The 11,400-nt window shown below is 41.9% G+C and overlaps 1 protein-coding gene and 1 long non-coding RNA gene across 2 annotated transcripts; one reads left to right on the top strand and one right to left on the bottom strand.

The window, feature by feature from the left end:
* Positions 1 to 2,459: 2,459 nt before the first annotated feature.
* LOC122782280 (neutral cholesterol ester hydrolase 1-like) lies at positions 2,460 to 7,286 on the bottom strand. The gene is made up of 4 exons (XM_044046609.1): positions 6,983 to 7,286; positions 4,396 to 4,688; positions 3,975 to 4,146; positions 2,460 to 3,283 (listed from the first exon to the last, which is right to left on the bottom strand). Exons 1-4 carry the CDS (start codon positions 7,115 to 7,117, stop codon positions 2,660 to 2,662), a joined length of 1,224 nt encoding a protein of 407 aa, XP_043902544.1. The 5' UTR covers positions 7,118 to 7,286; the 3' UTR covers positions 2,460 to 2,659.
* Positions 7,287 to 8,968: 1,682 nt separating this feature from the next.
* Positions 8,969 to 9,484, top strand: LOC122782347. The gene is made up of 2 exons (XR_006361918.1): positions 8,969 to 9,282; positions 9,402 to 9,484. It is a non-coding gene; the product is annotated as an uncharacterized LOC122782347 (long non-coding RNA).
* Positions 9,485 to 11,400: the final 1,916 nt, after the last annotated feature.

The raw sequence follows: 11,400 nt of genomic DNA, 5'->3' as shown, positions 1-11,400 counted from the left end.
CAACCTGTAACGAAACCCCAGTGTCTATTAAAACCGTATTTATCCAATATGAAGCACAAAGCTTTGAAGCTGCAGCAGCAAGTGAGAAACATTCAAGTCTTTCTCCACAGTTTAAATCCACAAATAACTTATGTTAACGTACACATGAAGCATATGGTGAGGTTTTTCTTTTTGCAGAATAAACAGACCTTGAAACAAAGGAGGAGAGAACATTAAAACCTGAAGTCGACTCTTTCACTGAGTGATGTGAAACTGCGTCGTAATCAGCAGCACTCAAAGAGCCAAAAACCCTTGTGTGTGTGTGTTGCATTAGATTTGGTCCACTTTTATTTAAAGTGACAGTTCCACTTTTTGACTCTTTTGGAAACATGGCTGCCAGTGGAGATGTTAGCAACTAAACCACAAAGTCAACTTGTAAAATCTGCATCAGTTTAAGTCTACCATGTCTTTAAGAACATGTTCAAATCTTTATCTCACTGTGAGAAAGACTTTTCCAAAACCCTATAGAGAAAATCAGTGATTTGAGCTCGCTCGGTTTGGTGTGAGAGGGAGACAAACTCAAGTTTTCTGTTGGAAAAGTCTGTTTAACAGTGAGATAAATCGTCCACACACACAAATACACTGAAGTAAAACCATGAACTCTCCCTTTAAGAGGTGGAAACATGAGAGTGTATTAGTGACAGTTTGTTGAAACAGCGATTCATGTGTTTTATCATCATCATCGTGACAGAGTGAGGGACTGTTTCAAACATACAGTAGAGTATTGCACAACCCAGTGGTCTGTACAGCTGTGACCTCTGACACACACACACACACACACACACACACGCACGCATACACACACACACACTTCTCTGTTTCAGTGGATCGTGACAAAATAACATTTTAAACTTAAATCAGATTAAAAGCGGATTCGGTCGTAGATTATCTTCTTGTTTTCACAGAAAGAAGTTTGTTTGTTTTTGTTGAGGAGATTATTTTGTCTTCTCTCAAAATGAATTAATAAATAAAAGGCTCAGATTATAAAAGCTGTCAATTATGCCTGAAAATGAATAAGTGGTTAATTTATTATAATTATCAGTACTATTATTATTGTTATGCCGAACTCAGGTGTTTGCAGTAAAATCCAAATATATCAGCAATTTATTAAATCTCTGAATAAATAAATAAATCACCTAAAAACACAGACACTGACTTTTTTTCTTTGAAAACGAAGCAAAAAATGCTAAATATTAATTTTTAACATGAGATTCTCTCTGGTTTTGCTCGAGTTTTTTGTTTTACAACTGGGAGCAGGGGTGGATGAGAGAGTCCGTCACAGTTTACAGATCAGTAGTTTTTTGTATAATATATATGTATATATATACACATACATATACATATATATGTACTGTATTTGCATTTTCTTTGGTTTTATCCCTCTGGACATGTTTTGGTTGAAGTGTTCATGATGGAAACACCAGTCCAGTGTTTTTCCTGCTTAAACAATCCGTTAAACGTGAAATCTGCTGCTTTCAATGCCTCAGTCTTATGTTTAAATGCATAATTCAGGTTTTTTTTTTCCTAGTGTGGTTGTATGAGGTCAAGTTTTCTGACTAGAAACTGAAGTTTGTGTCATTATGTAAAAACCGTGAGCAGTTTTCACTCTCCCACACCAAACCCCATAGAGAAAATCAGTGATTTTAACATCACAGCACACAGGAGTTGTTGATCCACTGTTGCCTCCATCACTAAATTCAAATGTCTTTTTTGTCACTTCGGTGTTTGAAATCCTTCCTACAGATTGACCTCAGTGACACAAAGTGACCACACGAGGCAGAAGTAGACCAGCAGCTCCTGTGTCCCTGTGAGCTAAAAATGCTGATTTTCTCTATGGGGTTTGGTGTGGGAGACTGAATGGTTTACATACTGTCTTTTATTTCATAAGAAATCATTTCTTTGGCTTTTAACGTTAAATGAAGGATATTTACGTGTTGTTCTTTTTCTGTTCCTGACCAGACTGAAAGTTCACTGCTCCCCCGCTCATTCTGAGTTGGAGGCCCTGCTTTAAAACCAGGAACAGACACTTAATCATGATTTGACGACATCCAAAAACCCTTAGTGGATTCTCCTTAACTTCTCCTCATGTGAGCTGCTCCTCATTCAACCACACTTTAAATAAAAAACCTGAACGACCACTTTAATATTACAATATATTAGACTATTGTAATATTATAAAGTTATAAAGTTATAATATTATAATTGCTCTTCCTGGGCATCGCTATGTTTATTTATTCTTTTTACGACTTCATAACTTCTAGACGATTTGGTCTTAAGTGATGATTTTCAAGTATAAATAAAAGTCGTTCTGCGTCGTTAGCACACACGACTACGGAAGAGGATTAGGGCCAAATGTAGAAAATCTAAATTCCTCAGAAATTAGATTTTTTTTTCTCTGAATTTTTAATTTTTTTCTTCAGAACATTTTCCTCAGAATTGTGACTTTTTGATTTTTTAAATTTAGTTTCCAGAGAGACTCATATGTGGTCCTAATCCTCTTCCGTCCACGACAATAAAAACATTTATAATGTGAGTGTGGGTTTTTTTCTTCCACATATTTATATCAGTGATAATTATCTTGATCCTGAGCTTTAGTTTCAGGATCTGGGCTGAGTTTTGTCTACAAATTCCTGTCTAACCACTGGATGTAGTTGTTTAAGCTTCTCTGTCCGACGTCGGACATCATCGGTAGCGACGCGAACACCATGCAGCCATGGAAACCGTCCTCATAGTGGTCGCTGGTCACCGGGACACCGGCGTCCTGCAGACGTCTGACGTACATGAGCCCGTCGTCCCGGAGGACGTCAAACTCACACGTCATCACGTACGCTTTTGGCGTCCTACCCAGAATCCTCTGCTCCGCCAGCAGCGGTGCCGCCCTCACGTCCGTCAGCGCCGCCAGCAACTCATCCGTCAGCCCCGGCGACCCCGTCTCCTTGACGACCGGCTTGTAGTCCTTCCTGCGCTCAGATGGGAGCAGAGTGGTCCAGTCCAGTCTGGAGCGGGTTTCGGCGTCGACGGCCACCTCGTCCAGCGAGCTGTGGTTATTGGCGAGGAGGAGGGGCTCCAGGGAGGAGTCACCGCCCAAGTACTGCAGCCAGAACCGGGCCATGTACGGCCTGTAGAGGATGGGCACGGCCTGGTTCTGCTGGTAAGACGGCGTGTGGAAGTCAAGCGCCTGCAGCACCGGGTAGATCAACGCCTGGAGTTTGAACTTCACAGTGAGACTTTCATCTGAGCTGAGCTGTGGACACATGAATCACATGACTATCATCCACTGGTTCTACTTTATATGCTGCTTTAATACTGCTAACAACAGCTGTGGAATGACTCTCCCACACCAAACCCCATAGAGAAAATCAGTGATTTTAACTCACGGGGACACAGGAGCTGCTGGTCTACTGCTGCCTCGTGTGGTCATTTTGTGTCACTGATTTTCTCTATAGGGTTTGGTGTGAGAAGACTCCCGTCAGAAAAGTCTGTCTAACATTGTGATTTAAAAATGTTAACCTTACTAAGATGAACGTGTTCACGTCTTTATCTCACTGTTAGACAGACTTTTTCAACAGGAAACTGAAGTTTGTAAACCACTCACGCTCCCACACCAAACCCCTTAGAGAAAATCAGTGATTTTAACATCACAGCACACAGGAGTTGTTGATCCACTGCTGCCTCCATCACTAAGTTCAAATGTGTTTTTGAATTTGGCGTCTGAATTTCTTCATCCAGATTTATCTCAGTGGCACAAAGTGACCACACGAGGCAGCAGTAGACCAGCAGCTTCTATGTCCCTGTGAGCTAAAATCACTGATTTTCTCTATGGGGTTTGGTGTGGGAGAGTGAGTGGTTTACAAACATCAGTTTCCTGTTGGGAGTTATATCTTTGACTCCTGGTGAGACAAAGATACTGTGAGGTGTGCGTTTGTTTTGTTCACCTCCTGAGCCACAGCAGCAGCGAGGTTCCCTCCAGCGCTGTCCCCGGACACACAGAGCCGCTCCGGGTCAACGCCGTATCGCTCCAACACCTCCAGGGACAGGAAGTCCCACGATGCCGCTAACGCATCGTTGAACTGATCTGGGAACACGGCGTCCGGAGCAAGCCGGTAACTATAGCAACAAGACATCACAGGACCACACAACATACTTAAAAAAAGTGACTTAATCACCAGTAATTCTGATAATTGATTAAACACTTGGGTAAATTCTGATGAAAAATGAAATGAAACACTTCATCACACTGCACCTTTAACTTACAGAGATAATGAATTAAATATTAAAGCTCCACCAGCTTCAATAATGAGTTCCTTTCATCTAATTAAAGTTTCATTCTTCGTAACGTGACAGGGTGAGACTTACTCCACAGACATGATGACGGCGTCCAGATCCTCCGCCATTTTGCGGCAAAGGCGGTCATAAGATCTCATCCGGCCGCTGCCGAGGGCCCAACCGCCTCCGTGGAAATACACCACTCCCCTTTTCAGCTTTTCCCCGCCCTTGGGCTGGAAGACTCTTGTGGACACGCCCCCCAGCTTGCAGTCGGTCACGTGTACGGCGTCGCAGGAGCGCGCCTCAATCTCCTCCACCCAGGACACCAAGTGGTTCAGCAGGTGGACACGGTGGCAGAGGCCCAGCGCGTGAGCCGCGTCACTCTGGAAAAAACATTACCATAATTACCACACGGGATATTTAGCTTAAATTAATTTAGAGTTAGTTGCGAGAAAGTTGTGTTTTCTGTAAACTTCATGTACAAGAACGACTTTAAATTCTGTAGAACATGTGTCAGGCCTGTATGTGGCGCTATAACGATGCCACAGAAATATGGCCAAAAACTAAATTAAAAAAATGGGCTTTACTGACAGTAGCGATATGTAAGAGTTACATACTGCCGCTAAAAAGGAGAAGGCTTTCTGAGAAAGTATGAGGGGAAAGTTGCGATTTTCTTCAACTTAATGGTCATCAACTAAGACTTTATTCTCACAGAAATATACAATCTTTTTCATTCTTGGAAAGTTATACGTAAACCTCATATCCTAGAAACCCTCCCCAAGAAATGACTCTAACTGCTGTAGTACATGTGTCAGGCCACATGGCACTGTAAATCTGTCACAGAAATACGGCCAAAAATGACACAAAGGGCTACACTGACATTTGCATGACTTGGCATCATTTCAAGAAATGTCTTCATACTTAAAAAAAACAAAACAACCCTTAACGCTATAGTAGCTGTGCAGCACAGGAATGTCGCCGGGTGACACGAAAACAAAACACAAACTATACTGACATTTGCGATATTTCAATTACGTAGTAAGTTCTGTACTACAGTTAAAAAGAAGAAAGTCACAAGGCTTTCTGAGGAGGTCTGAGGGGAAAGTCGCGATTTTTTTAAATTAAACGTAAACTTCATGTACAAGAACTCACCCCACGATATTTAAAAGTTACGCAAGACACTTAAAAAGAAGAAATTAAGTCAGGAGGCATCAAAGGTTGGATGTTGTCAGTGGAAACACTTCATGGTGAGACTTGTTTGACTTGAATTAAATGAGTGGCTGCGTCTGAAGCCGCTCCCTGACTTTGTGTTGAAATAATGAGAGGAGGAAAAACCTGTCCTCTGTGTGTGTGTGTGTTCACTGCAGGATTAAAAGAAGAATAAAAGAACAGCTAACACCTCAGTGTGATGGTACAAAGTCACCAATCAGATACAGGTCAACAGTCATCACTGTTGTCATGCAACTGTCTGTGTTTATGTTTTATAATCTATATAATCCCTTTTAAACTCTATATACCTACAGTTTACTTCATTATATCATGTTCTAACTGCTTTATTCTGATGAGTCTATGGAGTTTACACATGTAAACTCCATGCAGAAAGGCCCGGGGCTAACCACTGCACCGACCACGTGGCCCACACTACAGTATGGTATAAGATAATAACATAGTACTTGTATTCCAGTATAAAGTATAGCCTCGGACATATATGTATTCTCTGTTGGTCCAGTATGTTCTGTAATATAGAAAATACTACAGGACAGAAAACTGCAGTACAGTTTTGTTTACCTTGACAAAATCAAGTATACAGTAAATTATACAATGTAGTACTGTGAGGTATATCATTTAATTCAGTATGGTAGTATAGTATAGTCAGGTAATAGTATAGTGTACTATTACCTGACTATACTACAGTATATTATAACATATTGTAGTGTAGTATAGTATAGTATATTATAGTGCAGTATACAGTGCAGTGCTGACATTATTTAGGATTGTTTGCCAGGCAAACATATTTATTTTTATGCCATATTTATGTTTTATGTTTCACACCTACGTGGAAGCCTCCCCAATTTTGTTGTGTTTTTACCTGCGTAATAAGAAATAAAGTACAGACAGGTAATAGTACACTTTATTACTCATATATATTATATTATAGTATAGTATATCATAGAATACCATAGCTTAGTATAGTATAGTATAGTATAGTACAGTACAGTATAGCATAGCTTAGTATAGTATAGTATAGCATAGCATAGTATAGTGTAGCATAGCTTAGTATAGTGCAGTATAGTATAGTACCGTCAGATAACAGTATACTATATTACTATAGTATAGTATAGTTTAGTTTAGTATAGTACAGTATAGTATAGTATGGCATAGAGTAGTATAGTCAACATATGGTCAAGTACACTCGTCCACAGTACAGTGGAAATGAACAGTATTCTATAGTGGAGTATAGTAGTAAAGTGAGATCTGTTTTCCACAACCTGTCTATACAGTCTGGGAACAACTAAACTAAACTCGACAGTTGTGACATCATCACTGTGACCCGTTTGTTTTTTATAACCTCCTCTTCCTCTTCTTCTTCTCTGGTTGTCTACAGTCACAGCCGTGTCCCCTCTCATCTACCTGCCCGTCTCCCCCTGTCCTCTCCCCCGCATCCCTCCCCTCTCACCGCCTGCATGAAGGTCCGGAACACCGCGTCCAGCAGCATCAGCTTCCACGGCTCGCACACGCCGCTCGGCAGCGGCAGATAGACGTAGTAGGCGGCCACCGACAGCAGCACAGCTCCGGCCAGACGGAACCTCATCGCGGCGGGGAGTGTACCTGCTGCTGACCGTTCATTCACACTCACTCCCGCCCACACAGGTCGCGCTGAAACCCGGCCACATCTTCCACAGGAAACACGACACACCGGGGAGTGAGAACAGGCTTTCTGGTTCTGTCTCAATACAAGCGCTGCGCGACAACAAGCTACGTGCTCTTATTTTGAAATGTCACGAGAGGAAGTTGCATAAGCCTTTCATAACATGGACGACGGCGGGAAATGTAGTTTTAATGACCTTTTATTATAATACATTATATTATTTTATAATCAAACTTTTTAACCAGTGAATGAGCAGTTTATGATTTATATAATTATATAGTTTTTAAATGATTGCTTTCCCCATTTATTTTACAAATACTTTTAAAAATATAATTATTCTAATTGCTTCCCCCTGTATATCAATAAAATGCTATCTTGTATTGTGCTATATCATTTTAAATATACCTGTATACATTCCACCCTTATATATGTTTCTCTGACATTCACAGTGCATGATGAAGTCATTATTTTGACTGAACTGAAGTGAAGCAGTACTCATGCTAGTTTAACTGTGCACACCTGCGTTTAATGACACACACACACACACCTGTGTCCATGAGAACGTCAGAGAGGAGATGTTAAAAGAGCTCCACAGTGACCTCACTCACTCACTCCCTCCAGTCAGGTTCAGCTGTGTGGTTTGACTGGAGCTGACAGAAGTGATTTTTTTTTGCTGCTTCACTGACCTGCAACTGTGGCTCAAGCCATGGGTTTACTCTTAAGGTGAGTTTTAGCTTACTGTTGTTGTTTTTATGCTGCTAGTGAAGCGCATGCTAACTTTGTGTATTTTATAGATGGGTGCTGTTGTCCTTGCTTGCTGTAGGCCAACATCTATCAGATGGTAAGTTTGTTTTTAAAGTTTTTAAAATTGTTTAATTGGTAAAATGCATTGATGTGAATTTTTTTTTTTCTTTAAACAGCTTACAGTGTTCGGTCTATGCAGAAGGATGGGAGCAGTGATGTACCAGGTTATTGGACACATTCAGTTATTGACAGCTTTATCACTGAAGATGGATCTTCACTGACTGCTGAGCCACTTGGTGACAACTTGGGTTCAAATGCAAACGAGGCAAGTAGCTTTACCACATGATTGTTAGGTTATGAGTTCAACCACAAAAACCCAGTGACCTAATTTTACTCCAGCAGGTGCCCAACAACCCACCAAACCAGGTGCCACAGCCTCAGGTGCCACAGCCTCAGGTGCCACAGCCTCAGGTGCCACAGCAGCCCAACAATCTACCCAAGTGGTTGGCCCAACAGCCACAGGTTCCTCAGTGGCCCAGCTCCTCACCCAAGCCAGTGCCCCGACAGCCTCACTTACTTCAGCAGGTGCCTCAGGTTCCTCAACGGCCCAATGACCCACCCGAGCTGGCACTACAAAAGCCACAGCTTCCTCAGTGGTCTGCCTTCCTACCAAACATGGTGCCCCAACTACAGATGCTTCAGGGGCCAGCCTACCCACAGAAGCCGGCTTCGCCGCCCCAGCAGGTGCCCCAGCAGGTGCCCCAGCGTCCCCAGCAGAGGCCGGCTTCGCCGCCCAAGCAGGTACCCCAGCGTCCCCCGCAGAGGCCGGCTTCGCCGCCCAAGCAGGTGCCCCAGCGTCCCCCGCAGAGGCCGTCTGCCAAAGCAGGTGCCCCAGCGTCCCCGCAGAAGCCGGCCCGCCCAAGCCGTGCCGCGTCCCCCGAAGCAGGGAGCGTCCCCGCAAGCAACCCCCCCTTGCGCCGAAGCCTTGGCCGCCTCGTTTGCCCCACCCAGATTTCGGAAGCCGGCCATGCGTTCCCAATTTGCTGGCATCACCTTTTAATGCAACACTACAATTCGAGGCCATTCGATTCATCACAGTGGCTGCCGCCAATCTCACAGCTGCTTCCAGAGATCCCACTGCTTCCAGAGATCCCAGTCTATCCACCCAAGCAGTTCCATCAACAGCCACGTATGCGACATCCCTAGAGGCCACAAGTAACCCCACCAGCAGATGCCCTATATGCAGCACTACTGCACCATGCAGCCACCATTTCACAAGCCCCAGAGAGCACAGGTGGCCCACCAGCCCAACTTCGGCCTTTCCATTACTCGCCACAGCAGTTCAATCTTTAAACGCTCAAATGGTGAGTTGTCCCTGGCACATTTACAAGCATCTGTATGACTGTGGTTTTAAAGGGCAGGGAGTATGTTTTTATTCTTGGCTAATTAACAAAGCTTTAAACTTTCATCTGTTCCGTTTCAGGTGCTGTAACATGGATGCTTGAGAGACTGCTTTCGGCTGTGCAATGCATCTGTTTTATTAAAGAAACTACTTTGAAAATTTAATTGCCTGAGAATCTTGATATGAAAACACCCAGTGGCTCTCTGCTCTTACCTTTTTTAATCTGACTTAAAAGCACATGCTGTAACAAAATGGGCTGAGTTGCATGACATCAAACTGATGTAAAGCTTTGAAGCTATTTTTTGACGCCACCAACTGTGGTTGAAGTATTGTAGCATCTGAGCCTGGTCCAAGTGCTGGTCCTATCTCAAGTACACGATCAGCGAGTTTGGTTCCCAAAACCGGAAGTGTTCTCGCTCCGCCTGTTTTACCATATATGCATCGGGTGTTGACTTCAGCGTACTTGAGAAAACCATAGCAGCAGATAATATAAATAAAGTGTGTGTGGAGCTGTAATATCTATTTTTGATGTAGCCTCTGATAATGAGGCTTAAGCACTCGGTGCCACCTGCCATTTCAAACAGTAGAACAAGGAAGTAGCTGCTCTTCCAATTGAAGAGATTGTACATGTGTACTTGGCGAGTATGTTCTCCAGTCGTACTTAAGTACGTACTTGGGTATTGAGAAAGGGCCCATGTCTTGTTTTGCCTTGATAGACTTGGACTAGACCAAAGTGAATTATTTGTAAGAATTTTTTTTTTCTACAGTTGCTAACCCTCTCTAAACCATTCCAATGAGGAGAAGTTCTGTTTTGTGTCAAAGTGATACTTAATACTTAAAAAATTTCATTTGCAGAACATTTAAAAAAGAATTGACAAAGCAAACGTGACGGCGCAGAGAGTGAAGAGTGCTAAATAAATGACCAATTAAGTGACTTATCCTGAACATAAAGACAAGACTTTACTGTAATTCTGCAAATCTTGAGTCCAAATCCAGTTAAAGATAATTTTTTAACAGTGTGGTGAGCACTGAGCCTCAGGCGTGGTATAATGCAAAATTCAGCCTTCAAATAACCATTTTCCTAACTACGCTGAATTTAACACTATTAATGCTGATTTGTCATGAAACTCAAATATTCTCTCGTATAAATATAATAAACCCATGTTTTTTCCCATTTTAAGTCTTATTAGAGACACTAAACATTTCAACCCATATTTTTTTTTAATTAAAATGTAAATGTTATTTATGTGGCCCAATGTCTACCTTGTACATGAATATAACCAACTGTGTTGCTTATAAAGGAAATAAACGTGTTTTATCCCTTTTCTGTACACATCTGGATGTTACATTGTGGCGGCGAAGCGTCTGAGCTGGAGGAGGGAGAAGACGAGCTGCAGTGCCATCCTTGGTAAACGTACTCTTTAACCTTGAATAACGCTGTAATCATGTGGAACTCATCGAAACATTAGCTCACGTTTCACCTAAATCAACATCCCTGCACTGTTTCCTGAAAATAAAAGAGATTGTTAGCATATTTCCAAGAAAGTCGCTGAGCCTCCTTCGTCTGTTATCTATAAAACTTCCTGGATCAACCTTGGTTGCTACGGTTACTGCTCAAGATAAAGGGGCCCTGTTCCATTCTGTAGATAAGAAAGCTTCTGCTGACCTCACGCTGACCTCACCTCGTGTGCAGAGGAAGAAACTCCCTGAACAACAGAAAGAAATGGATTTAATATTTCTATTTTTAATGATTTGTAACAAACTTTTCAAGTGGTGGTGAAACAGTGACATCTGCTGGACACCACGTGTCTTTGTAAAATATTTATAGCTCTAATATGAAGATATTTAACATTTTTGACTATAAACCCTTTAACCCACTCTTATTAACAAACAACCAAACTGCATTCTTTGTGTGAACTATTTTATCAAACACACTTTATCACTTATTTGTGAATTATAACCCATTTCATCCTTTATTATAAAGCAAAATCTCCATTTTACATCCTGTAATTTAAGTTAGTTTATTTGATTTTTTTTATGATCCAATTAATCCCACATTTCTGAATAAAAATCTAATGTA

Source organism: Solea senegalensis, linkage group LG1 (genome assembly GCF_019176455.1).
Source record: "Solea senegalensis isolate Sse05_10M linkage group LG1, IFAPA_SoseM_1, whole genome shotgun sequence".
Lineage (NCBI taxonomy): Eukaryota > Metazoa > Chordata > Actinopteri > Pleuronectiformes > Soleidae > Solea > Solea senegalensis.
Note: the sequence above shows the minus strand (reverse complement) of the source record. Positions and strands in the feature narration are given on the sequence as shown.

Excerpts from the sequence above, each read along its gene's own strand:
- LOC122782280 (XM_044046609.1), bottom strand. The coding sequence starts at position 7,117 with ATGAGGTTCCGTCTGGCCGGAGCTGTGCTGCTGTCGGTGGCCGCCTAC. Across the intron at positions 4,147-4,395 it reads GCCGTCATCATGTCTGTGGA|TTACCGGCTTGCTCCGGACG; the intron begins GTAAGTCTCACC and ends TTGTTGCTATAG. Across the intron at positions 3,284-3,974 it reads CTGCTGCTGTGGCTCAGGAG|CTCAGCTCAGATGAAAGTCT; the intron begins GTGAACAAAACA and ends ATGTGTCCACAG.